The sequence below is a fragment of the Porites lutea genome, chromosome 13, assembly GCF_958299795.1.
Source record: "Porites lutea chromosome 13, jaPorLute2.1, whole genome shotgun sequence".
Taxonomy (NCBI): Eukaryota; Metazoa; Cnidaria; class Anthozoa; order Scleractinia; family Poritidae; genus Porites; species Porites lutea.
In genome coordinates, this window is record NC_133213.1 from 12,123,289 (window position 1) to 12,151,195 (window position 27,907).

At 39.6% G+C, this 27,907-nt stretch overlaps 2 protein-coding genes across 2 annotated transcripts; both read right to left on the reverse strand.

Moving 5' to 3' along the window:
• Positions 1 to 740: 740 nt before the first annotated feature.
• Positions 741 to 11,512, reverse strand: LOC140923485 (VWFA and cache domain-containing protein 1-like). The gene is made up of 6 exons (XM_073373571.1): positions 11,182 to 11,512; positions 10,328 to 10,516; positions 9,790 to 10,130; positions 9,489 to 9,642; positions 3,907 to 4,133; positions 741 to 1,156 (listed from the first exon to the last, which is right to left on the reverse strand). Exons 1-6 carry the CDS (start codon positions 11,391 to 11,393, stop codon positions 741 to 743), a joined length of 1,539 nt encoding a protein of 512 aa, XP_073229672.1. The 5' UTR covers positions 11,394 to 11,512.
• A 1,702-nt stretch (positions 11,513 to 13,214) lies between these two features.
• Positions 13,215 to 27,785, reverse strand: LOC140922246 (VWFA and cache domain-containing protein 1-like). Its single transcript, XM_073372237.1, has 8 exons — positions 27,447 to 27,785; positions 18,577 to 19,164; positions 17,357 to 17,504; positions 16,441 to 16,718; positions 15,616 to 15,751; positions 14,581 to 14,854; positions 14,263 to 14,459; positions 13,215 to 13,450 (listed from the first exon to the last, which is right to left on the reverse strand). The coding sequence occupies exons 1-8, from the start codon at positions 27,603 to 27,605 to the stop codon at positions 13,326 to 13,328; spliced, it is 1,905 nt and encodes a 634-aa protein (XP_073228338.1). The 5' UTR covers positions 27,606 to 27,785; the 3' UTR covers positions 13,215 to 13,325.
• Positions 27,786 to 27,907: the final 122 nt, after the last annotated feature.

Genomic DNA, 27,907 nt, shown 5'->3' on the forward strand with positions numbered 1-27,907 from the left:
AATTACCTTTTTTCTGCGCCGTGTTACCTAAAAACTGCATTTCGCTTAGCCAATCACAATCGAGAAATTTTTTCATGTTTTTTATTTTACCAAAAAGCACACATCGAATTGCAAACAACAACAAATAATTAAACAATGCTCTCATTTATTAAGCCAAAACTGTACAAAGATCTAAGCCATTAAGCACCAGTTAACGCAAAAAAAAGAAAAGAAATAATAATTCAGTAAAAAAGTACAACTAACAATGAAAAGCAAATTATTGAAAAAATGTAGCTTTGCGTACTCTTAAAACTGTAAGTTAGCGCAGGAGGTGCAAAATCGAACGTAACAAAGGGAAAAGAACTTACTACAAACTCATTTTGCATATGTAATTAATAGGTCCTCAACAATAGAACCCACACCCCAACCTACCAAGAGACTACGCCGTCTCTGCTCAACCATGACAGTTAAGAATGAGTTGAACAGAGTTCATAACCTAACAAAATTTAATTGCTTTTTTTTCCCGATCTTTTCATTTATCTCTTGGACTACCATGTATTGTCAAGTAAATAACTGTAGTCTTAAATGCACGCGCAATAGATAATAGTAATGATTTTTTTTAGATTATATAGGCACTTAAAAAGGATAGGCAATGAAATTTGGTCTCAAACTTATAGGGCATTAATACAGATGCAGGTTTGGCGGGCTTAATGGCGTGATTCTAATCACTTTTACGCTTACTCAAAATCCTGATGCCTGATTTATTTGTATCTAAAACTTTGTTTGTAGTAAGGATTGTAGGGTGGTGCACTAGGCTGATTTTCACCATAACTTGGCGGAGGCGATTCGTAACGTGGTGGTATGCCCGCCAGCTGCATAGAGGTACCAGGTTCAGAGGCGTAAGGAACCTTGTAAGGTTGAGGTGGCGGGCTATGCACTACTGATCTGGGTGCTGGTGGTGGAACTCCTCGTCCAATACATCCAGTCCTTGCAGTGGTCTTTGGGATAATTTCCTTCTTGAATAATTTCACCACAATCAGAATAATCACAACAATGAAACCAATTACCCCCAAGACAATGCCAGCAATAGCACCAGCAGACATTCCACTTTTGTTACTAACTTGAGCTTTTCCATCTTTGTCCTTCGGAATATTTGTACTTCCGGGGGCTCTTGTCCCTGTAAATAAAATTAAAAAAGGTCAAACTATTACAACTTGCCCATACTAGGCTTTGCTATAATGGGGTGTACTCTGTATTTACGTTAGTGTAGCGCGGACCCTGGGAAGCCCTTACCAATTTGCATTCTTACAACTTTACTCTAGATTATAGTCGGAAATTTCAATTCCTATTTTCGACTATATTTTCCTACAAACATACATACACACATACATACATACATACATACATACATACATACATACATACATACATACAGACAGACAGACAGACAGACAGACAGACAGACAGACAGACAGACAGACAGACAGACAGACATAAATACATACATACATAACTTTATTTCACTTGGGATTTTAGAGTAGCCAAGGGCTAGTATTTCCGATAAATTACATATACTCACACTTAAAAAAAACATATTAACAAAAAACACAAACTGGTAGTAAAAGTAAAAGCCTAATTTAAGAAACTATGGGAAAAAAGTAAACGTCTAAATTCTTTCAGACTAGTGGTTCTCCTAAAACAATCAGGAAGCGAGTTCCAATTCTCGCTGCGGCATATCTATATGTAGTTGTTTTGGGTTGTGGCAAGACTAACACATTCGTACCTCTTAAGCTATAATCAGACGTTGTAAACTGAAATAACTCTTTTTTTCCACAACAGATTGTCATTTTAAAAATAAACTTCTAAATTCTGCTCTTGACTAATACGCATGAAGTACATGTAAGCGAGTTATTGACGCACAAAAAAGGCACAACCGAAACGTTATTGAGAACTTTCTCTTTAAACAGATTTTGGTTGAAATTATGAGAAGCACTGTCTTACAGGATAATAACATTAATGAAGCCTATGAGGTGAAGATGGAAAAGAAAATGTCGATGCGGAAGTAGGAGGTTGTAAGCAGATGAAAATGAAAAAGAGATGAATGAATTTAAATGCGCAGGTAGAGTAGTGATGAAGGAAAGTAGTGATGAAGGTGCAGATGCATGCAGTTAAGATGAATGTGTAGGCACCGATGATTATCGTGCATTTGCGGTTTGGGTATTGGGCACAGAAGAGATAAAAAGCACCGAGTCAGCAGAGGTGAAGTGTAAGTGTGGAAGCAAACGCAGAAGGGAAAACGTATAGGTGTTGGGACAACAGTGGTATTACGAAGGAGGTTCAATTGTGGGAACAGAAAAAGTGGATATGGAAGTACAAAGGCGGGGGTAGCAGCAATAGAGGTTGAAGTTCAGGTTTGGGCGCTGCAGTTCTAAATACATGTACGTAAGTGCAGGTTTGGAAGCAGAAACAGTATGGAATTGCGGTTAGGTGTGGATGCAGAAACAGTGAAAATGGAAGTGTAGGTGTGGGAGCAGAGGTAGTGGACATAAAATTGGAGGTGTGGGAGCAGAAGTAGTACACATGGAAGTTCAGGACTGTGGAAGTAGAATAGTAGAGACGGTAATGTACGAGTGGGAGCAGAAACAGAAAAGATGGAAGCGCAGGTGTAAGATCAGAAACAGTAGAGATGGAAGTGCAAGTTTGGGTAAGCAGCAGCAGTAGAGATGAAGTACAGGTGTGGGAGCAGAAATAATAAAGATGGAAGTGCAGGTTTGGGTAGCAGAAGCAGTAGAGAATGGAAGTGCTGGTTTGGAAGCAGAAACAAACAGTATAAAGATGGCAGTGCAGGTGGAAGCAGAAAGGAAGAGATGGCAGTGCAGGTGTGGAAGCAGAAACAGTAGAGATGGCAGTGCAGGTGTCGAAGCTTAAACAGGAGAGATAAGAGTGCAGATGTAAGATCAGAAGCAGTACTGACAAAAGGGCGCCCAGGAGTTGAAGCAAAACAGTGGATATTGAATATGCAGATGCGGGAGTAGAAGCAGCAACGATTCAAGTGGAGGAGTGGAAACGTGGTAAAGATGGAACTACAGGTTCGTTTTTAGATGCAGCTACTGATGAGGCTGAATAAATAGAAAAAGAAAATAATGAAGATCCTAATGATGATGTCACATTTGTTATTTTATAATTTCATTAACAATTAGTTCATGCGTCAGCGTGCGTATGCACTAGCCTCTAGCCTCTTGAGTGCTCTCCAAACTTCCCAAGTGCTCAATATCTCGACATACGCACAGCTGCAGCATGAACTAATTGTTTTATAACATTATCAAAGCGATCAATGCAGCGGTTAACTTAAAATTTTATCATTGTAGGGCGCGCTCAAAGCAGTACGCGTCAATGTTTACGTGACTATATATTTTTTTCCTCACAGTTAATCTTGTGTTTTTATCCTGAAACTGAGAGAAAGTGTACTCTAAAATGATTGTAAAATCCATATTTAGGTGTCGGAAAACTATTAATTTACCGAAAAATTGTTATTGAGAGAAAACAACTTTGCAAAGAATGATCTCACGCCATAGCTCTCACAGCTCGCGGAGATCATAACAACAACAACACTCACCTCTTTTCCTTACTATCGGTTGACAAATTCAAACGTTTCCTCTTAAATTTCCTTATAAAAAACATGATAAACGCTTCATTGTCTATTGGTGAGTTATGGATGCACTCAGGAGACTCAGGATTGCTAAGCTCACAACAACTCGAGAAATTACGAATAGTTTATTGACGTCATCAGCGTGCTCAATACGAATATGAAGCACGCTCGCGCTATTGAATTTGATTAGGCGAATTTTCTAGCTATGTTATAATTATTATTGATATGACTCGTTCCATTGCAAATTATCTCTCTCATAATAATAGTTAATCTCTTACCTTCCTTTCCTCCGTAACATGAATTAATGTCGGCGCAGTATTTGTTATTAAGAGGAGCGTCGTGTTTATCGCGGACACACCAGTAACATCCCACGATTCCATCACAAGAATCTGAATTTAACTTTTTGTCGCACTGAGGATCAAAGCACTTCTGTAAACCCTTTGTGGAAGGATCCTTTACTTGTTCAGAAGGGACAACAGGCGCTGGTACTGGACAAATGGACACACTGAAAGAAAAAAACAGAAAGAGTTCATCGTTTTCGTAAATAAACTATTATTTTGAATATCAGGGATGACTTTTGACTCGGGTAAGTGTTTCTGTAAATTCTTTATGGAAAGATCTCTTACTTGATACAGGGGTTGAGCTAAATATTGGCCGAACTTTGAAATAAGTCATAAGACTTAGCTAGGTGATGAACTAATATCAAGGTACTGGACTCAATATGCCTTGCCATTATTTAATAGCTGCAATAGGCCACTATTGACGAATAATTAATTAATCTTTGGATAGGTGCAGTGCTGTATACCCCATGCCATACTTACAGAGATTCGTGAATCCCGCTATATTATTTTAGGTGTATGGTATCAACTGATAAGATGTTACGCGCAAGCTTATTTTAGTCCCAGTACATATGTTATTCACCGGCTGGGAGGTCCGTATTGTGAGAAACTGTGCCCGAGGTCTTGAGTACGGCCTCGGGCGGTACTCAGACCGAGGGCACAGTTTCTCCAAATACGGACCGACCTAGGCCGGTAAATGACATTTTTTTTTTTCCACTGCGATTTAAAAGTTTAAGGAAAATTTTACTTCAGCCTTCAACCTATGTGAGTTGAAGAAGGGCGCGTTCGTGTTGATGTTACTCAAAGCGCGGGATCGATTGCAAACCAAAACAAGACATTACAGCATGATTTTTAACTTGTAATTTATATTATCACAATTAAGCTCTCTTTAGAATAAAGAGAGGTTTTTGTGTCTTGGTAGACAATTCATAATCTGAGTGTCAAACAAGGATAAAAGAATTGACGAACTTAAAAGCCACAGCAAAGAAAATACAGCAAAGATTTTCTTCCCCTGAATTTTTACTTTCAGATTAATTCAATGGACAGAGGCTTTACAAAAAGAGCTAATTACACATACCAATCTCAGCACGGTTTTGAATTGAATTCGAATAAAAGAGGGCGATGTGGGTAACTAAACAATTATATAAACAAAGAAATAAAAACGGAGATAACGGACTGCTGGAAAAGTTGTTCGTGTTGTTTATTCAAGATTGACACCTACGTGCAATCGTTGACAACGACCTTTTCTGAAATTAAAGTAAAAAAAATAGCGAGGCAAAACTCAATGAAAAACGGCGCAGAATCTAGATTCATACAGCAAAAATGGAAAACAAACCTACAGACAGAGGAAAAATGCCGAATAAATCGGGCATAAGAGCAAGATTGCAGTACCTACAGCGTAAGTTATAAAGCTAGTGAAGCGATATCACGAGCCGCCTGTTTTGCTTTACTTTAGTGGTTTTCTTGGCTGACTTGCTTGATTCTCCCTTCAGATGTTTTGTCTGAATAACAAAATTCACTTTTCCCTAGCTAACGCTAATAATAGCACAAGTTTTAAAATAAAAATGGTGAAATGGTTTGGAGGATTCCGGCCGTTCGCAAGCTCAGAAAAAAATAAAGGTGTATGTTCACGATAAAGGCTAAATTTAGTTTAAGATCTACTATTCAATTTGTTTGTTTCTTTTTAGTTTGTTTTGTTCGCTTTTTCAATTTTCTTTGCCATTTCAGTTTAGGTTTATTCTTTCTAGGTAAACTGTCGTGCCCATGAACTTTTTGATCTGACACAACTCGACGTTTGAAGCGACGATCTAGAAAACAGTGTACTGCGGCAAGTTCTGTATTGGAGCTAATTTATACAACAGGATAAATTGCAGTTAATGTGATAACCATAAACCCGCCCTTACCGGTAGTGGAATCAGCTCACTTCCTTTTAGGGTCACTTCCTGCATGTGACCCCTGTCACACTAAGTGTTTCGCTCAGCCAATTAGATGCCAGCTATCACATGTACAGTTGATGCCTATATTTTCGCGCCTAGCTCAGCAAAATAGCACTTCATATTCTTCTCTTCGTGGAACAAAATGTTTGTTACTTATAGCCTGGATTTTTTCTTCATGAATTGGAATTTTTGCTAAGCTGTAATGACGAGATCACCGTTTAGGAAGAGTTACCTTGATCTTCTACCTGCGTATAAGCCGTACGCGTTTGAGTTTTTCTGGACAGACCTTCCACGAATCGAAGAGATGTTGCACCGCCGCTCTTGGTCAAACTCCGTCCTTGGAACATTGATCTACAATCGTGCAACTCTCCTCTCGAATATCGCTGCTTTCTCCTCTTCTTGAACTTTCGATATCCTCTGGCATGTGCCGTCACTTAGGCCGTTTCGACTCTCTCGGCTGGCACTTCACAGTCAAGGTTCCTCCGCAGCAAATCATCTTAGCCCAGTGTGTCTTCCTTTGGGATCAGAGTTGCTCTCTCATGCTTCAGGTGCGGTATTTTTCTGGTCTATCGATAGTTAACTTAATATTCTTATTATATTGTGTCTCGAACGACATCTGTGTTTGCAATATTGTGTGCATGTGACTGTACTGAGCGCTTTCAGACATGGAAAGTTATTTTTGAGTTCACTTATTCTTATGAAGAAGGACTTGGCGCCGCGGCCTCTGAAATTCACTTTATTCAAGTCCCGGGGATTCAAGTATGCATGTCCGTGCTTTTATTATGCTCTTACTACGGCGTAAGAAAGAATACGGACTGTTAAAATCAAATCTGTGACGATTGGGTCTTCGAGGTTTTTTCAAATAATGGATTGAATTTCAGTTTTAATTCTTTATTCACATCTAACATATTATGACTTGAGAATGATACATGACAGAAAATCATCAAGGTCGGTTTCATGCTTCGCACGTGCAGACTGCTCCTTTCAAAAGGCGCGTTTTTTACAGTATTCGGAAATCAAAAATTTCCTTCGTTCTCCGGATCATAAAGAGGAATTATTGCTAGTTTTCAGTGTCACGCCATTCAAAATAGATCAAAATAAAAATCAAAACCGTTCATTAGATAAAGTCCAGCATCTTGGAAATGAAAGGAGGTACATATACAAAGACCCTCACCAAGACTCAGGTCAGAGGAATATTTCGTATACGTGATATCCGTAGAAATGTTTTCCCTAAACTTATAGAGATTTGTATGGAGACGCCATGCAACATGGCGGACGGAAACCAACAGAAACATCTGTTACCGAGTTTTGCTACAAAAGGGTGAATTTATCCTTCAAGAAACTCATAAACATGAAAGTAGTACTTTTTCTAATACATGAACTGTTTAGGTGGCAAAATTTCCTGAAATAAGTCATTTTTTAATCCTACACGACAGCTCTTTTGGCCCTCATGTAAATTCTGCGTCACGCAAAAGCTTAGAAATTCAAGCGTATTCTATCACAAAACCAAGAACCCTTTTGAAGCGAAAATTTGTATGAAAATTAGTTTTCAGCTGCTCTAATGCATCGTGAAAGTTAAAATCTCGGTAGGATAGTGACGTCATGTAAAAACTAGCAATAAGCTAAAATTTTCAGGGATTACCACCTCTCAGGGCGTGGGGATCCGGACCCCAGAGAGAGGGTTAGGACCTCCCTTTAGCCTGGTTGTTGTGTTGTTGTTGCGTGATAATGTTTTTTATTGGGTGAGTCCTGTCGTTCGGAGCTCACCTTTCTTGTTGTGGTTGTCCCCAGGGGGCCTGGGAATTAGGATCCCAGAGAGAGGATTAGGACCTCTCTGTAGCTTGGGGACTTGACGACTTGTTGTGGTCGTCCCCAGGGGGCCTGGGAATTAGGATCCCAGAGAGAGGATTAGGACCTCTCTGTAGCCTGGGGACTTGATGGCTTGTTGTGGTTGTCCCTAGGGGGCCTGGGAATTAGGATCCCAGAGAGAGGATTAGGACCTCTCTGTAGCCTGGGGACTTGATTGTCTGTTGTGGTCGTCCCCAGGGGGCCTGGGAATTAGGATCCCAGAGAGAGGATTAGGACCTCTGTGTAGCCTGGGGACTTGATGGTTTGTTGTGGTTGTCCCCAGGGGGAAAACATATAAGCGCAGATATAAAAAAAAATAATAAAAATAACAAAGTAATAAAAAATAACAATAAAAAACAAACAAACAAAAAAACAAACAAACAAAAAAACAAACAAAACAAACAAACAAACAAATACAAAAAAAATACAAAATAAAAATAAATAAATAAAAAATAAAAAAAATACCAAAAAAATAAATAAATAAATAAAATAAATAAATACAAAAAAAAAAACAACAACAAAAAAAATACACAAATACAAAATACAAAAAAAAAAAAAAAATCAGGACCAGGATCAGGACCCCAGAGAGAGGATTAGGACCTCTCTTTAGCCTGGTTGTTGTGTTGTTGTTGCGTGATAATGGTCTCATTGGGTGAGTCCTCTCTTTTGGAGCTAACCTTTCTTCTTGTCGTTGTCCCCAAGGGGGCCTCGGAATGTACTATTGTCATTGTTTTAATAATTGGGTTGAAACCATAAATTATACAGTTACTTTTAGTAGCTTACAAACAACAACCATGAGCATGTGTATTCCGATTTATCGATAAAGCATTGTTTAAAAAATTTTGTCAATATATATTGGGTTCTCACATCTTAGTATCTGGCCCTGACTTGATAGATACACCAGTTGCATCCAGTTTGTGTAATTAGTCAACTAATTGTGGTTAATTCACAGACTGATCCTTTGTTTTGTTGTTTGTTATTGCATATCTCCCCATCTGCTGTGGAGGAAGTCTTAGCCCGCTGACCAACTTCCTGCTGTTCCTGGTCAAGTCCTCAGCTGATACCTAGTCGATGGGACATTTGCCCAGTCTAATCTTACACGCAATGTTCAAGTACCATGTGACCATTGTTTCAAGTGACATTTGACTCTGGAAATAGCCCTACAATTCCTGTTGTTCGTCTATGGGGAATACCCCTTTGGGGTATTTGTGGGGATGAAGTGCTCCCATACAGGTCACACTTTGCCCCATAGACTCTTGTTACTCCTTAAACCGGGGAATTAGACATCTAGAGAGGTCTTTCCACCTCTCCAGTACCCAGGGGGGATTATCACCTCCACTCACAACCTTGGGGGATTATCAACCCCTAGAGAGGATTATCACCTAGCTTCTCACTATCCTGGGGGATTATCACCCCCAAGAGAGGATTATCACCTCTCACTATCCTGGGGGATTATCACTCCCTAGAGAGGATTATCACCTCTCCCCTTGTAGATTTCGGACTGTTACACCAATATGTAGAGAAAAGTGACCTACTGTCCATATTTGGAGTACTTCATCCCTCACCCCTTTTTTCCCCATAATAATTCTGGTCTAGTTACTTGCTTTATCTAAGGGGTTATGGGTTAAGAGCATTAATTGCATTGTATACAGATTGACAATTAAAAGTCAATAAAGCTAGTGTATGTGTAAAATAATCGTCAAGACGTGATTGTCTTATTATTTTAAATGTGCTTACTTGCTGGCTGGGAATTCATTTCTGCAGTAATGAAAGTCAAGCCGTGAAATGCATGGACACTCGCAACTTGACACCGGTGGATTGGAGCATTCTCTGTTGGTTCCGCATGTTATGCAACTTCGAAATGGACAGGAATCATCCCGCTTTTTGATACCTAAACGAGAACGACATTCACGATGAAGGCAAATACTTTAATATTTTAATACCCTTCATGCTTCCAGGGTTTCTTACTTCGAATATCATCTCTCTAAAGTAAAATGACAATTTTACCCAAGATCACTTAATTTTCCAAATAATTTACCTAAAAATGCATTACTTCCAGCAACTTTAGCAAGCTGGTATTGCCTACATCGCTGTCCTGTTGTCAGTGTGTTGAGGCCTTGAAACGGGATGCTCAGCTCGTAGAAATTTTCCGTGTGAATCTTTTCCAAGTGTCTACATCTTTTCTTTACCAAATGTCCTTTCTGTAACAGGTCCTCGGCTATCTCTTTTTCTTTTGCTGTGATGTGGACGTACTCAAGATCTTTTGCTTGAATGTCTGGCGACAAAAAGTCTTTGTGCATGACGACAAAACCAGCTCCGTCTAACACAAAGCATTCGTAGTTGCCATCTTTGCAGCTGGGAAAAGTGTCCGTTAAGAGTCTGACAGGAAATATGTGTTTAATTTAGTTCTTGGGAAAGTCTGGTAGTAAAAAGCAACATTATCTTCTTGATAAAAGGCATTCTTAAAAAAAAAAAAGCCTTATTGGCTCTGCCACGACACTGTAAAAAAAAGTCACCCCACTATTTTGCTAGTCGACATGAAGAACACAGAAAGAAGAGCAAGATGAATAACTTACTTATGAAAATAAGACAAGGGAAAGTCTGCACCCATAACACCAATGACCTGGTCATTTGCGCTGTGTTTGTGAGTAGCTTCACCGCGGTATATAGTGTGGGAGGCGGTTATAACTACTCCTGATCCAAATGCGTCTATGTAAGGAGTGGACAAAGAAACACGTCCCGTGTTTCTGAGTGCGGCATGGTACCTATTGTAAAAATAAAAACATATCCAGTTAGTCATAAAGCTAAAGTATCGTCCTCCACATTATTTCGCGTAAAAGGTGTGTTTATTACCTTAAGGTCTACAACGGATGGAGAGGGTGGGAAAGCCTGCAATTATTTAAAGAGTAACGGGTGTCCTTCATTTTCGTCGGTAGCTCGAAATAGTCATCTGACTAACAGACCTGAGGCCGACGATACGCTCACTTCACCCCTCTCTGTCCATCAGTGCTTTTTAAAGCTGCACGGAAAGGAAACTATAGAATGGAAGGACTTGAGGTTGAACCTGGGAATCAAATTCGGGACCTCCCGTCCAGAAGGCAGTGCACTAACCTTTGCTAATCCTTCCTTCGAATTATCTAGGCGTCTCCTCTTTAGGAACTTTTTTACGTTGTGATAAACACATTTTGGCAAACGCAAAATGACAGTCGGATATAACGCCATAAATCTTATTAGATTAAGCCATTTTAAAAAATAGCGTTATATCCGACTGTCATTTAGAGTTTGCCAACATGTGTTTATCATAACATGAAAGTAAAAATGCTATCACAACACCTCTTTGTATCAAAATAATATAACTTGTTAATAGTACCAATTAGATCTCGAGAAGTAGACCCAGTTTTGAGAAGGAAGACTAAAATAATCGTATTACCATGGTCGTTTCGTTGGATCATATGATTTTGCAATCAATGTCCCAGGTGTTATTCTAAACACACCGTTGGCTGTGCCAAAATATCTCCACACCAAGTATTTTGTATATTCCGCCTTTTCGCGTAACCAAATGTCATCGACCTTGCTGGAAACCAGCACTGTGTCTCTAACGCCTGGTTTGAACCCAGGATTAATAGCACTTGAACTTGTCATGTACGATTTGTATGACTTCACTCGGGACACTATCTCGTCCAAGCCTAAGTAGGTGTAAGGGTCTGTGAAAGCCTCAGCACCAAACTTCACAACAGTTGTTCCTTCAAATGAGTAAAAGGTTTAGGTTAGAAGTTTCAAAGCATGGTTTACTGAACGGAACTAAGAAAGTAGTTAGATCTCGACGAGCGGACAACATGCATTTCCTGGGAATAGTGGAACGTTGACATCACAAGTCATAGAATTTAAAATGTTGCCCGCTCAAAGACTCTTCGCGGATAAAAAAAAAAAATTATTGTTTAATATCATGTGACCTGGAAGAAACAGATAACTGCAGCGACCTTTGTTAGGAAATTAACCAACAACAACAAAAACGAAAAAAAAAGCAGGCCCCAGTTGTTCAAAAGGTGGATAAGTAAACGTTATCTTTATCCAGTAGATAACGCAACTGGTTTCCCCCAAATACTTATCCACTGCATAGATAATGATTTATCTGGTGAATAGTGATCATTCGGTGGATAGCGTTATTCACCTTTCTAACAACTGGCGTCAGCCATTTTACAAGCAGTAATTGCCCCCGCAGGGATTTCGCTAAGAAGGCGAAACCCCCAGGAAGCACTCAAGTAACTCGCGCGTATATTAAGGAAAGTACTTACAGTTGAAATATACAGTCATACAGCCAATATAGAAAAAAATCTCGATTTACTTGAACAGGGGCCGCGAGGAATCGGTAGGTAATGATGACGTTTCTATTGTTTGCGCCCGCAAGTACGAAATAGTAAGGATGACGTAAAGGCAGAAAAAAAACCGAAGGGACCGCTCAGGTAGCTTTTATGACATTTATTATGCAATCATACCTTGATAATCTTTTGCGTTACGCAGAGACATTCTGTACGTAGAGCAGTTGTTTTGAAAGTTATGGACCAAAAGACGTTAAGCGCAGATGAGGTTATAAGGTGTGTTCAACTGTGTATATATAAATACTCGGAGAATTTGCCAGACACGAGTTCACAAATCTTTGGTTGGAACCTTGCCAGACACTCTTTCTCTCAATTGACCGGAATAAGACTCAGCCACAAACAAGCAAGACGAGTGAACAACGGCTAGCTTATCACTAGCAGAACGATGGACGATTACAGAAATTCGCCGACAATCAAATTCTGTGCTGACTTATTCCCTGCTTGCAGACGTCCTTCCGTTATAAAGTTTAAAATAAGACTAGAATGCGCGAGCAAATAAAATGAACTGAATGTAAAAAGTGAAAGAGAAATAGCGAAATATTCAGCTTCTAATTAAATCTTTTCTTATGGTTTAGAATAAACTCTTGTCGAAACTGAGAATGTTTTGATCAAAGCTGTGCAAATCGAGCTGAAACTGTGCATGGAACCTTGCGTTTCCTGTATTTATCTCACCTATTGTATGGAATATGTGTAAAAATGTTCATTGTGAATCGGTATATTTCAAAGAGCTACACAACGAGCAAGAATACTATTGACCAACAATATACAGAACTGGGGCAGCTGTAGTGTCAACTATCACTAGTTATAGAAATGTGTGGGCACCTTAGCATTACGGGAGGAAAAGTTCGATCGCTTAACGCTGGACTGGATGGAGGCGGGATAAGCTTGCTGCCTCATCTTTTGGTCGATTGCTGTCGCACAGATCATGGTATCCTAGCTTTTAAGAATGTTTAGCGCTAGGCTATCACATGGATTAAGTTTGTGTCAGTAGTATTTACAGAAACACAAGAACTATGAAAAAGTTCGAATATTCCTACGTAAACGCTCCCCACTAGTCGTTAGCTAGGCGTCTTTTGTCTCGCGTAGTCAATCGCTTCAAAATTTTCCCAAAAAAGAATAACACCGTTATCGCCAAATTCATAAAAGGTTCCTTAGAAAAATGCATTTCAGGAATTTTTAACTTCGTACTAGTTTATCAGCAATCAAGTTTTTGTTTATTCATTATTTCGTTTAACTTACCTATAGCTGCATATCTAGAAAAGTGAGCGCAGGGTTCATCCGGCCTTACTAAATCCAAACGATGATAGAGAAATTTGAAATCTGTTTGAAAATTAGGAAGAACAGGCAAATTACAATAATTAAAGAGTTTATGTTAAAACTAGCGTAACAAGCACTTGTGATTCTTATGACAAAATTTCTTGAAGTACTATTAAGACTGAAAAAATGCGAGCCCTTTGCTGACTTTTTTCTGTGCCTCTTTTGTGAACAGTTAAATTGGTGTGAAAGAGAAGTAACGAACAAACCTCGACAACATGAAGAAATGAGGTCTGGGCTATGGTGGACAATTTCATACGAATCACATACCCTGATTTGGTGCCTTTGTTAACAGGAACGCGGGAAAGGTTTATTTAGCACAGAAACACCACGCTAAATTAGGCTTGCGATCTCCTCTCGTCTACCGCAACCAAGAATGTTCACCGCGATAAGATATGATGACGACAATAATAGCGACGATAATGATAATTAAATTATGATGATGATGGAGACTGTCAGACTTACGTGAAGTTCATTTGAGGAGAACTTGTTCAGAAGAATGCATTTCCGTACAGAATGGGGAAAGGCAAGGGGAAGAGAAGAGAGAGCGAAGGTAAGGTTTCCTCCCTTTCTTCCGCCATCTCCTTCCCCGTCTCTTCCATTTAAAACGTATTTACCTACTCCTTAAAGACGGTTTAATACTCTACTTATTAAGAAATCTAAAGCAACTCATGGCCGATTGCGTTCTTTGTCGTTAAGATCTATATTCAATTTTCCGATTCTACAAATTCGTCTTTTTATCGATGAACACGAAAGTTCAATCTTCAGTTATATTTAGAACTTTTAATTGTATGTTGATAATATGGTAATGTACTTACCTGAAGGAATACTTTGAGTTGAGAGTGTTTCATCCTTATCGCCATCTGCCACCACAATTCCAACGGTGAATTTGGTTTTTTCAACTGTTCTCCAGAAGTACGTAGATGGTATATCTAAAACTGAAACTCCCTCCTTGATTTTTCCACCACGAGCAAGAAACCGCTTTGACGTAAATGATTTCATCCCGGATCTACCGCTATCAAAGCCGAAAAAAAAAACATAATAAAAAGCGTAATGGATATAAAAGTAAATGGATTCTTCTCGTATCCCTAAGGATGAATAGTGTTTTTCGGCACTAAATGCTCCAAAGCACTCACACTTTGATGGAGTTGAAAATCTCATTAAATCCAGGTTCTGGTTCCAAAGCTGTAATGTCCATAAAAATTGGGTCACCGTAGGCGTCTGAAGGGGCTGGGAGAAGAGGGTGCATCATGGTCCTTCCAGAACTATCCGCCATCCAGGCATAACTTCGCTGGCCTCTTTGAAAATATGTAACTTCAGACAGAAGATCTGCCATGCTGAGATCTGTCCCAACAACACCGATGAATTTTCCTTGATGATAACATGGCAGTGTTATCGAAGTTAACAGACCTATAGGAATAGGAAAACCAATGAGACACCATAAAAGTAGGGAATATGAGAATAATAGCGAGTGTGCATATATGTTGACATCTAAATATATATTGTAGATTCAGGGAAGGCGAAGCGAGACTCTGGTGGGATCGTTGAGGAAATTTTTTTCTGAACTTTCGCCCTAAAAAGACGAAACTGAATTCCTTCTGAAAAAATCGACCTGAGCCTGTGATCATTTGAAATCCAATAACTGGTCTGCGGAAAACTTTAAAAAACACGTCAACTAAATGAGTTAGTAAGGTAGTAAGTGTGACATTTCACATACACTTACATGCGCTAATATGAATGGCGGACGTATGGACGGACGAATTTGTCACAACCAAATATTTCTTTCAGGGGCGGATCTAGGGGGATCATGTGCGTACCCCCCCCCCTCCCCCTTGAGATGACCTGCGGTTTTCTAATACAACTGGCATTATGCAAAAAAAAACTATGTGGTTTATTGGTGTTGAAGTAGAGCAAGACACGAGTGCACCCCCTCCTAAAAAAAAACCTGGATCCGCCCCTGTCTTTGATGCACAGATAACTAAATTTTGTCATTCATGGTGCTTTGTTTCCCGCACTTTGAGGGCGCAAGAGCTCTACTATGACGTTTTAGCCCAATTTACAGCTTTAATTGTCCAACAATTGTCAGTTACGCGAGCTAGCTTAAGAGTGTCCTGTGGTATGTAAGAAGTTCGAAGTTGTAAACCTGTAAACTACATCATAGCGTTTCTTACCTGTGCCAAAAGCGTCAACGTAAGGAATGGATATGATTGGTTCATTGCGAATTGTTTTTGACGAGAAAAAGTCGTAATAGGTTGCCATGTCATTCCGCAAGGTGTTTGTGTTTGACACATATGTAAATTTTCCAGCCTTAAAGAAAAATAACATCAGTTGTTGCAGTGGAAAAGGTATATACCATTACATGTATCTCAAAAGTTGATTGCAACCTAGCTAGAGGCTCATACTTTTTTGCCATTATATGGATACCAGACTACAAAGAAAGCAAATATTAAGCAAATATTACTTCAGCATCTCTCCTATTCTTCTTCAAGGGATAAGTAATTGAAAACTTAACAACTGAATCGCTGTTTCTACGGTGTCTGTCAGCAAACGGTATTAGCGATTTCTGGGCTTTCCCTGGGGGACAATCAGATCCAATATAAAACACTGAGAGAGAGTTTGCTCGAAGGCAACTTTTTTTCCAAAAAGACTTATCTCTGTGATCGCACTTTAAAAAATCGCTTTATCCTGTATACGAAACTTAATGGAGTGTAGTGAAATGAACATTTCAGGTTTTAAAGGCCTTGGCAGGACCCCTTTACCCAAACTTCCCTTGAGTGCACCCCATCCCCCTGGGCTGTGAATGCAGTAATAAAGTTTATATATCTCAACATCCATGGTTTTATTTAGCGTTCAGAAATCTACCATTTATTTAAGTTGCTCCTGTAAAAAACTTCTATACTTTAAGTACCTGAAATGACTAGTCGGGAACTGTTGCCAAGATTAAGAATCGATAACTAAAAACTAAAAGCGGACTGAAATGATTAGGTTTATCTTACAGTGACATCAGATGGCTTTGTGACACCAAGGCCTTCCTGTTCAGCAATGTAACGCAGAATGAGCAAGTTTGCCAGCATTCCATAAGTCATGATCACCACCTCATTATTCAGCTCAGCATTCTTTGTTTTTATTGTTTGCAATATTTTTTGTTCATTATCATTTGGTCTGCCATCCGTTAGAAAGATGATAACCTTCTTCCTGGAAGAACCGCTTATGCCAGATGTGCCATTGAACAGATCGAAGGCTTTAATGAATGCTTTACTATAATCAGTGCCTCCTATGAACAGAAAAAAAATTAGTAGCGAGACTTATAGCGTCAAACGGAAAACAATTCAATCCTATTGACAAGTTTTTCCTGTACTTGTCGTCCCGGAGGACGGGAGTGGTATTCAGGAAAGTTTTACGTGGGGATTTTCGTAGCCCGCGAAAACAGCCGTTTCTCCTCGCTCTTCGCCGCTGAGGACGTTTCGCGTTTTCGCGTTGAAAATTCCACACTGATGAGCTCGTTCGCAGATGAACACAACACTTTGGTGAAATTGACCAGGAGAAACGTAAAACTAAACAATTTGGATGTGGAACCTCATGACTACCGGATACATTGTGTAAACATTAATTTACGTCATCAGTATGGAATTTCTGTCGCTGAGTCGCAGACGTTCCTCCGTGCGAAACGTCCACAGCGGCGAAGAGCGAGGAGAAACGGCTGTTTTCGCAGGCTAGGATTTTCGCTCCGAAGTCCAACTCCTTCCGATTGTATATTCCATTTTTGTCAGAAAAAGTGTCATTTTCGTATACCAAACTTTTCAAATTAAAAACTGAACGAATCAAAGGCACCACAGCCACGTAACCGGGAGGCAGAATTGTTTTTCTAAATAAAACTTATCTTCAATTGCTTCCAAATGCTTTAAGCCTTACCGTTAGCATAGATACTTTCTACGTATTCTTCCAAGTATTTGATGTTGATAGGCGTAGCATCAGCTAAACGCTGGCTATGGCAGCCCCTTCCATCGCCATCATATTCAACTGGGGTGGAGGCTTGTCCATTGAACTTCACAATTCCAATCTAATAAGAGACCAAGCAAACATATTAGCACCGCCTTTCCTATATGTTGGTAGAAAAAATGACTTAGCACATCGTTGCATTATGTTGTGGCATTAACCCGCCACTTGAGAGTGGCAATTTACAAGGCTAGGCCAACTTAGCTGATCTATCTTTTTTTGGGGTGGGAGGGGGGGGGAGGGTGGGGCAGTAGGGGGCAATGACATTCAAACATTTTTTTCCATAGGAACTAGCATCGTGGGGGAAAAAAGTAGAGTTTCTTTTAGGCCCATTACACGGTAAAACTTTGTTACATGCGACGACGTTCTTATTATCGGAACCCTACGACACAAATTGTGTTGTGTAAATAAAACCTACATGTACAACATACTTGTGACTCTCGACTGTTAGATCTTTACACAACTTGTGACGCAAAAGGTAAATTCATCGTAAGCATATTTTGCGTCAAAGCATTACCATGGTAATCGACCTCTTCACGCGTCTGCCCCCTCCATATTTTTACTGTTTCCCCCTTCATATATTTTCCCTGTTTCCGATTAAGCAAACACAAACAAGTATATTCTGTCCGCCAAAATAGGGTCCACTGAATGTAATATCCACTGTATTCTACTATTGCGTCTTTCGAAGAAACTCTAAGGTGTGTAAATAAAGGGGAATTTACCGAGAAAATATTAAATTCTTATCGTTCCGAAAATTTGCTACACAGTGGGTTACATATCAACTGAACGCATAACTTAAATTTAATACTGAGTTCTAAATGTAGTCGCTCTAGTAGGACATTACAAACTTAAAACAAAATCAGCTGTGGAATACTGTCACACCAGGCATACACACGGACTCATACATTGACGCTAAGCTTACAGTCATAGTAGAACCATACCTTATTGAAATTAATGCGAACATTTTCGAGGCATTTGGCAGAGAAAAATAACACCTTACACTATTTCCCAGTTAATATGGCCTTCAAAATATGTTTTGATGATCCTGCTGTTCTTGCAAATGCGTTACGTTAAGTTAACCTGGTATTTTATCCTACATCTGCGCACGTACGGTCGGAACGTTGGAAAATACTTACCCTGTCCCTTGGATTCATCGTTCTCAGAACAGTTTTTGCAGCTTCCTTTGCGACTATCATGCGTGAACCACTCATCGAACCACTGTGATCAATAACTAGAACAACATCTTTTGGTTCAGGCGTGGCTGTTTCCACGTAAAAAGGTCTGAATCGAGGATCATAAGACCCACAATCTGCGGTATCTTCCCACGCTGGAAAGTTCGACAACACACCTTGTTCAGAGGCAAAGTACTGCCATTTCAGAACGGGGTAATCTTGAGAAATTTTCTTCATTTTCTCCACCACAGAATCCGCAACATGGGTGGGAGAAGCTGGAGCATTTTTAGATACCTTCACGCATATTCGTGAAAGGTCGACTTTTGAACGAAATCTTGAATCGTATTCTGATTGACCAGAATTTTTAACCTGGCAGCATTCTGTTGGTGTTCGTTCAGGTGATGCAGGCCAAGAACTTTCCACGGCCAATTTAAGTTCTCGTACAACCTTGAACCGCTCTTTAAACTTGTTGGCAATGCTTGCAGCCAAGATAGGAATAGCTGTACTACCATTCACAGGTCTCTCAATGAACTGCAAACTGTCAAACGCGTCCTGGAAATTTAAAATACAATACCGTGATTATAGTAAGTAGTCATAGAGAGTCAAAGATAAGCCTCGTTGGTGTATAGGTATACGTATAGGTATAGGTAAGCCATTAATATTCACATACCTTCCTTCATACTAATTCGGTATAGGTATAGGTATAGGTATAGGTAAATAATTTATATTCACATGCCTTCCCGCATACTAATTCGGTACAGGTTTACTAATGAGCGAATGCTACAATAGGCACAATAGGCTTGCCTCGGCTTGCCTGTTAAGTAACTTGAGCCCGGTTTTCTGACCGTCTATTAAAAGAAAAAAAGGAGTAAGTGAAGCTGAAAAGTCTTTATTTCAATCTAGGTTATGCCTTCTTCTTATTTAGCGCTAAAACTCGGTTATATAAACAAAACACACTCACAAAATGGAGCTGATAACTCTCTATTTCAATTCTGTATGACTAATACAGAACCGTTTTGTCCTTTCTATCTCGAGGAAATGAAAAACTATTAAAGTCTCAACGTTTCACGCGCCGTTAGTCAGGTAATTATGCGAGTTCGCAAGCCCACCGTTAAAAACAAATTAGCCCTGCAGTAAAAGCCCCAAGGGAGAAACTTGACGTATTATTATAAAACAATTAATAACTTAACAAGGATCAATTGATTAAACATGCGACTAATAATTGCAACAATAAAATCAGACACAAGAAATCAACTTTACGGCCCTATATTAAAAATAATTGCAAAAAGATTAGATTAACGATTCTATTAAAATAGTCAAAGAAAGCTAGCTATCTTTTTTTACTACGTTTCCCTCCTCCACAATTTTATTATTTTCCCTCCTCCTTCTCATTTTCCATCCACGACCACATCGACCTTAATTCGACCCTACATCAATCCCACATCGACCCTACACTCAACTTGTTTTTCAACACTGCTTCGTAAATAGTGAAACTATATACCACCACCGCCACATTTCTACTGATTTCCCACCGCCACCACATTTCTATTGTTTTCCCTCCACCACCACCACCACCACCGTCACCACATTTTCTATTGTTTTCCTGCTCCACCACCACCACCACATTTCTATTGTTTTTCCTCCACCACCACCACATTTCTATTGTTTTCCCTCCACCACCACAACCACCTCATTCCCACTGTTTTCCATCCACGAGATTCTATAAGAGACCACCAACTGCCATTCTTAGTTTATTTTGTAGCAATGTCTCGTGTAGTGAACAACAATCGTGGTTTTCTTTAACTGTTAGCTGATTGCCTTGCTTATCAGCGCCAGTTTCTTTTAAAGACAGCTACTCCACAACAACTACATGCACTAGTTCAAGTCTTATACAATACAGCTATTTCGAGAAAGGTTGTCGGAAAAAGTGCACGCGACAATCCCGAAAGGTATTGTGGGTGGTTTTTAGTTCACTGTTTTTCAAAGAAATTTCAAACAATGGCAAGAGAGGCCATGGACGTATGTTTGCGAGTGCTAAAGGAAAGCAATAAAAGTAGGTTCGACAGCTACAGTATCAGGAACAATGTATTGAGCATATCCCATATTACCTTTCGGGATTGTCGCGCGCACAGTTTTTCCGACAACCTTTCTAGAAATAGCTGTATACTCTTGGGACACATTCCTATCTCCGAAGAAAATAAGCGGACATTGCTGCCATATAAGGATGCCTTACTTAACCTGGCCATTCCAAATGTCCCTTACAAAACAAAGAAGCGAGTCCTTGTACAAGAGGGTAGTGGTTTTATTGAAGATGTATTAGCCCCTGTTGTTTCAAGCTTAGGATTTCTAATGCTATAAAAGAGGTGACGCATCACTAGGTTGATCATTCGAAGCTAAGTCTTTCACGGATACTCATCAAAACTGAAGAGAAAGATAGATTTGGTTGAAGAAGAACACGAGAGTGAACATGAAGAAAGCGAAAGTTCTGGTGATGAAAGCGAGGATGAAGAACCGAGAATATAAAAGAAGAACCAAGAATAAAAGATGTTTAGAGTAATCTTTCTCGCGCAGTGTCGGAAAAGCGTGCTTCTGATTTGCTGCATAGTATGGCCGAGGCCAAAGATATTCTTTTCTGGACTCCCAGCGGACAATTACAACGAAATAAAGGCACTATTCCCGTCATAAACATCGCTGAGTTAGTTGAGTATGTGTTACTCCCTCATAACAATGATGTTACCAAGACTCGTGCGCTGAATAAGTTTCTAGATGGACTTGCAGAGTTAGGAACTGATAAAGGTTTAATCAAGAACAAAAAGTTGTTAAGTGATTTAACAGAAAAGGAACAAGGCTACCAAAATGTCGAAAATACTTCCGATACCGAGAGTAATAATGAGGAAAGTTCATCGGATATTGAAAATCAGGAGGAGGAAGAGGAAGTGGCTTCTGAGAATGGCGTTGAAACTGAAGGCACCCAAGAGAGCGACAACGACACTGAAAACGACAGTCAGGAAACAGAAAGTAGTAGCCCTGAAACGTCCACCACCTTTCACTCTAAACGTTCGACCTGTGAACATTGCGAGAACTCTGATGTGTACTGGACATTGATCATGAAATGTCCTAAATACTTTTGGCACGATTACTACAAGATTTGTCCCATATGCGATCACCAGATTCCCGAGGGGAGAAATTACATGAAAGAGGGCTTTCGTCGGTGTCACGATTGTGGAGCAGTTACACACAAAAACGTGAAGACGTTGGAAACCAATTCCTATTCCCCTTCTAAAGAGGAGGACGAAGATGAAGATTAATTAATTTCCATTCCTTACAAATCGCTGTGTATTTGACTGTTTTTGTCATTGTTTTTAATAAAGTTTTTAAAACGGTATCTCTCTTGTGGTTTTATTGCTAGCAATTATTAGTCGGGTGTTTTAATTGATCCTTGTTAAGTTTTTTTTATTGTTTTGTGCTTATATAACAAGTAATAGTTGACACTACAGCTGCCCCCGCTCGGTCAATAGCATTCTTACTCGTTGTGTAGCTCTTCGAAATAAACCGATTCATAAGGAAGATTTTCACACATATTCCATACAATAGGTGCGATAAATACAGGAAACGCAAGGTTCCACCATGCACAGTTTCAGGCCGATTTACACAGCTTTGATCAAAACATTCTCAGTTTCGACAAGAGTTTATTCTAAACCATAAGAAAAGATTTAATTAGATTTTGAATATTTTGCTATTTCTATTTCACTTTTTACATTCAGTTCATTTTGTTTGCCGGAAAGGAAGCCTTAGAAATTAAAAGGACGTTTGATCAATTCACACTCGCGCATTCTAGTCTTATTTTAAACTTTACAGCGGAAGGACATCTGTGAGCAGGGAATAAGTCAGCACAGAATTTAATTGTCGGCGAATTTCTGTAATTGTCCGTCGTTCTGCTAGTGAGAAGCTAGCCGTTGTTCACTCGTCTTGCTTGTTCGGGGCTGAGTCTTATTCCGGTCAAAGAGAGGGAAAGAGTGTCTGGCAAGGTTTCCAATGAAAGATTTGTGAACTCGTGTCTAGCACTCTCACAAGTGTTTATATATACACAGTTATACGCACCTTATAACTTCTTCTGCGCTTAACGAGTGTCGTTAAAATCTTGGTCCATAACTTTCACTGAGACAACTGCTCCACAGAATGTCACTGATAACACGTAACGCAAAAGAGTGTCGAAGTATGACTGCACAATAAATGTCACAAAATCTACCTAAACGGTCCCTTTGGGATGTTCTGTCTTTACGTCATCCTAACCATTTTGTACTTGCGGGCGCAAACAATAGAAACGTGATCCTTACCTACCGATTCCTCGCGGCCTTTATTCAAGCAAATCGATATTTTTTCTATATTGACTGTATGAATAAAATAAATAAATAAATAAATAAATAAATAATGATCTGGAGATAGCACATCCACAAAGTGGTTCTTCGTGTACCTGATTCCTGGTCGAATTGGAACTTGGACGCTGGGTTTTGAGGAGAGGGGAAAACCGGAGTACCCGGAGAAATACCTCTCGGAGCAAAGGAAAGAACCAACAATAACCTCAACCCACGTATGGCGTCGACGCCGGGATTTGAACCCGGGCCACATTGGTGGGAGGAGAGCACTCTCACCACTGCGCCATCCCTTGACTGTATATTTCAACAGTAGGCACTTCCCTTAATATACGCGCGAGTTACTAGAGTGCCTCCTCGGGATTTGCGAAATCCCTGCGGGGGTAATAATACGTCAAGGTGCTCCCTTGGGTCTTTCCTGTAGAGCTAAATTTGTATGCAACTTTGGGCTTGGGAACTCGCATAATTAACTGACTAACGGTGCATGAAACGCTGAGACTGTAATGGTTTTTCATTTCCTCGAGATAGATAGGAGAAAACGTCAGACAAAATTGAAATAGAGAGTTTTCAGTTCTACTTTGCGCATGTGTTTTGTTTATATATCTGAGTTTTAGCGCTAAATAAGATATAGGAAACCGTTTCTCGCGTTACTAGGTGATCGCTTCTCTTATTCCTATTTCCTTTTAATAGACGGTCGGAAAACCGGGCTCAAGTTACTTAACGGGCAAGTTTGGGCATGTCTATTGTTTCTATTGAATAAGGGAGACGCATATTAGTAAACCTATACCAAATAAGTATGCGGGAAGACCCTCATTAGTATGGAGGAAGACACTTATGCATATTAATAAAGGAAAGACAAGGGAAGACAGGGGATACACTAAAGGGGCTTAATTTTGCTGAAGCATGACTATTATAGTAAACAGTTTAAGAAATGAGGGCTGATATAGCAAAGGTCATTCTATAAAGGGAAACGAAATTGAAAATAAAGTACACAACTCATAAAGCCACTGCATTAAAACCATAGTGGTAATTTTATTAGTATTTTCCAAATCAGTACTGGGAATTTTGTGAAACGGGTGTCAATATGGCGTCCCGTTTTGCAACAGTTCTCGAGGCCCGGCATTTTCGCGACTCATGAAACAGTTATATATATATAAAAGTAGCTTGTCGGCATTTATTGGTAGGCAGCAAGATAAATTATTTTCTCAATGAATTTGTCAATAAATCGCGAAAAGGCACTCCAACTCTGCGACACAACGTTAGTGAAACGTAAGCAAACCTGTTACTAAGTGACGTCCTTTATTTACAAACTTTACTTCTTCATCCTTTAGTTACTAAAACATTGAAAAACAATTCCCCCCTCCCCCTTCAAGGTTAGGGGCAAACGCCAGACATATACTGTCCATTTGTGTGATAGTAGTAAGTCTGCTAAGTAAGTCTCTCAGGCTGTAACTGGATATTGCTTAGTCGTAATACATACTCACACAACGAGGAACATTTTAAATATAAGAGATAGGGTTTATGTATTTATTATTATATAATAATAATAATTATTATTATCTCTAATTTACACAGGTGTTCATCGTTCTGGGAACAAAAAACGTTAAAGTTTTAGTCTGGTCCAGCCCCCAAAACTTAGACTTCAAGGACCTTTCTCAAGATGGTGGCTATTCCGGCCAAGGAGAGCAGACTTTCACAAAGTACTAACATTATTTGGAATTCCTAATTCCTTTAAATGACTCTTTAAGTTTTTAGGTTCTCTACAACGAGTGATAAACTTGATCACTGGCCACTTCAAGGTGCCCAAGTGGAACAAGCAGAACAGCTGTACGAGGCACTGAAAGGGGTTCACGCAGAAAGATGATGGTTTAACGTTTGAACAAATAACATTCCCTCAAAATAAAGCAAAGTCTCTGTATTTGAGCGTTCACTGTGAAATATGCGCACGTTCGCGATTTTCATTGTTTAGTTTGCCACCTACATCATATTAGTGAGCATCGTCGTGCATTCTTGGCAACCAATGGTTGAAGCACTTTCATAGAGTCTCTGTGTGATTGCGCGTAATATGACAAATCTACGAACTTTTTTTGAAGTGGAAGTAAATGCCCCGAGAACAATAGGCATTCTGCGCGATGCTCTCTAAAGCCATATTTCACTAGCAAGGTCTTGAAATTTAAGATTTTTAACTGTTTTCTCTCTTTCTGTTTTCGCTTTGAAGGTTCCTAGTTATAGTTAGTTGTTGCTGAGCGCAATATTTATGGTGAGGAAGATTTTGCCGTTTTACTCGTGGAAATTTTACCCGATTTACTTAATGATCAGTTTTATGAGAAATCCCATATTCTTATTTCCACTTCTTCATTATCAGTTTTTCCTTCGTACTGGGCTAGTTCTTACTGCTTGCTGCTAAATGGGAGATAATAAACTTAACAAAGTTCGCGAACATCAACGCAAGCCTTCGACACAATGGGCTTTTCCATTGATTCAAGGCAATCCCTTTCTTTAGATAAAGGAAACGTCGCGACTTTAACAATCGGTTACTGGTATTACTAAGCCTACTATTTTAAGACTGTAAACAAGGTCTTAAGACGATTTTCTGCATTCAAAAACGCCAAATCACGAATTCCGCTCGAGGTCGTTTCGTGTAACATACATGACGTCAATCTTCCGCACAGCGTCTTTTGAGAACCCTTTTTGCTTCCTTTGTTGTGTTTAAAAGCGTCCCGTGTAATAACATGTTGTTTGTTTCCAACGAAACAGTTACGCTAAGAAATTTTCCCGAATTTTGTTGCTCTAAAAATTTTCGTTGTGAGCCGTCAAGTGTAACATCTCCTTTAACTTGCAAATAAATGCCATTTTGAGCTAAAAATTGTTCCCGTGAAACATTACCTTTTCGATACGACGTTGAACACGTTTAGGTCAAGACCTTCAGATCCGCGGTTTCTGAACTTGCTGTAGTCGGGTATGTAAATTAGCGGCGGGACTAGGAAAAAATGAATATCCTAAATTCGCTTCGCCATCCAGCTGGAAAATTTTCCCCGAATTTGCACAAGTGAACCTGCTCGCAACCTTGGTGGTACTCTTCTAAGTCTCCTTGCTCTAAAGAGAACCATTGGCTAAATTCTGGGGTCATCAGTAGAGCTATGTTTGCAAGAGCGCTTTTAAGCAAATACAAATACAAAAATACGCAAATACAAAAGAAATAAGGAACAACAACAAGTCGAGGCTAAGTACTTTTCCGTACGAGCTCGTGACTAGTAGTTTTACAGCTAGTAATTTTCCGGCAAGTAATTTCCCAGCTAGTGATTTCCCGGCTAGTAAATTTCCGATTGATCTCTTGATAACCTTGTGATCAATACTTGACTATCTTGTATCAAATTTGGACCCTGCTCACATCCCTTCCCTCCCAGTCACATAGGCAAAGACTGCCCCTCTTACTAAACAAACATTAATCATATCGTGACTAGGTGACATAAACATTTTTATTTGCAGGCAAATAAACTCCTTTCCCAGGTGCCGATTCATTCTTTAAGTTGCGGGCGCTGCCATGCAAGGGCAGAAACAGAATGGCATCGAAAAAAGTCTTTGCAAATAAAACTTAGTATCACCTTGTAGAAATCGAGGTGTTAATTAGTCTTTAAATTTTTAACTGTTTCTTGCTAAATTAATGTAGGGTCAGCAAAACCCCGTTACAACAGACTTTGAGAGGATGATAGTTCTTAAGTGTCCGTAAGTAAACGTGGTTTCCGAAAACGGATCATGTTATTTTAAAAACAAGTACACCTTTTCTCTTATAAATACAGCAAAAGAGAACATCAGCATCGTCAGATTTATAAACATCTCTGACCTTTACAAAGCCGTCATTCCGCGGACTATGTCCATAGAACGCTCACAAGCGCTCCTTTATACATTACTTACCATACCAACATGGTCTGAAACAGTTCTGAAATGACTTCTATGCTACTTATTCGGTGCAGTGTAGCGCTGGGAACATCAACATGCTGTCAACTGAAGGCTTTTAAGGTTATTATATATTTATCATTCTCATTTTGAAAACGGAAAGGTTTTGCACATAGTTGACAGGTGTACTAAGAAACAAGTGTCCGTTCTCCACATAAATTGACGGGCGTTTACATGGAGGTGGGGGACCCCAGATGGGTGAGGTAACATGTGGCAGGTCACCCCACCTATCATGTAAACGCGATGAAATTAAAATGAGAGACTGGACAGGTGGGTAACCCCACCTACCTGGGGTCCTCCACCCCCATGTAAACAGGACCTCAAGGGAGTTGAATTTAGAAAACTGCAAGTGCTTTTCCCTGGGACAAAGAAAGCTGTCCGTAACAATGACTGCGTCCGTATGAAGCAGGGCTTCGACTGTAAAATGCAAGTGAACTTGCAGCGATCTGGGAAATGACTCAGTAAAATGAATTGAAGAAGCAAAGTATTTGGAAGATGACTTACTTGTAATGTGACTGTTCCGAGACCGTCCCTTGCTAGTGTAGAGAGCGTCTTACTAAATTTTGTAACATCAAGTTGTGCTACGGAAGATGGAATAAAACATGTTGACAAAAGCAGAAAAATAATGAAAGCCGTCCTCCTCAGTAGACTTGTTAAATTCATCCTTCAGTGGAAAGAAAGCTAAAATGTTTTCTTTACGTTGAGGTTCTTATTATTGCCGTCCAAAAACTAATCTCAGGAACACAAACGTTTTAGTATTATTTTGTCGTGTTACGTTATGTCATTGAATGTTTCTTGATGACATCTGACGTGTTTATCTATAGAGCGTTTTCACTCACGTGGCCAGCATCTCTGCAAATTTATTGGAACAAAAGAGAGCGTTTGCATAAGTTAAAGAGTTCAACTCCCTGAGGATTGGTTTGGAACACCAACATGGCCGCCGTTTCATTGTTTTGGGAAATCAA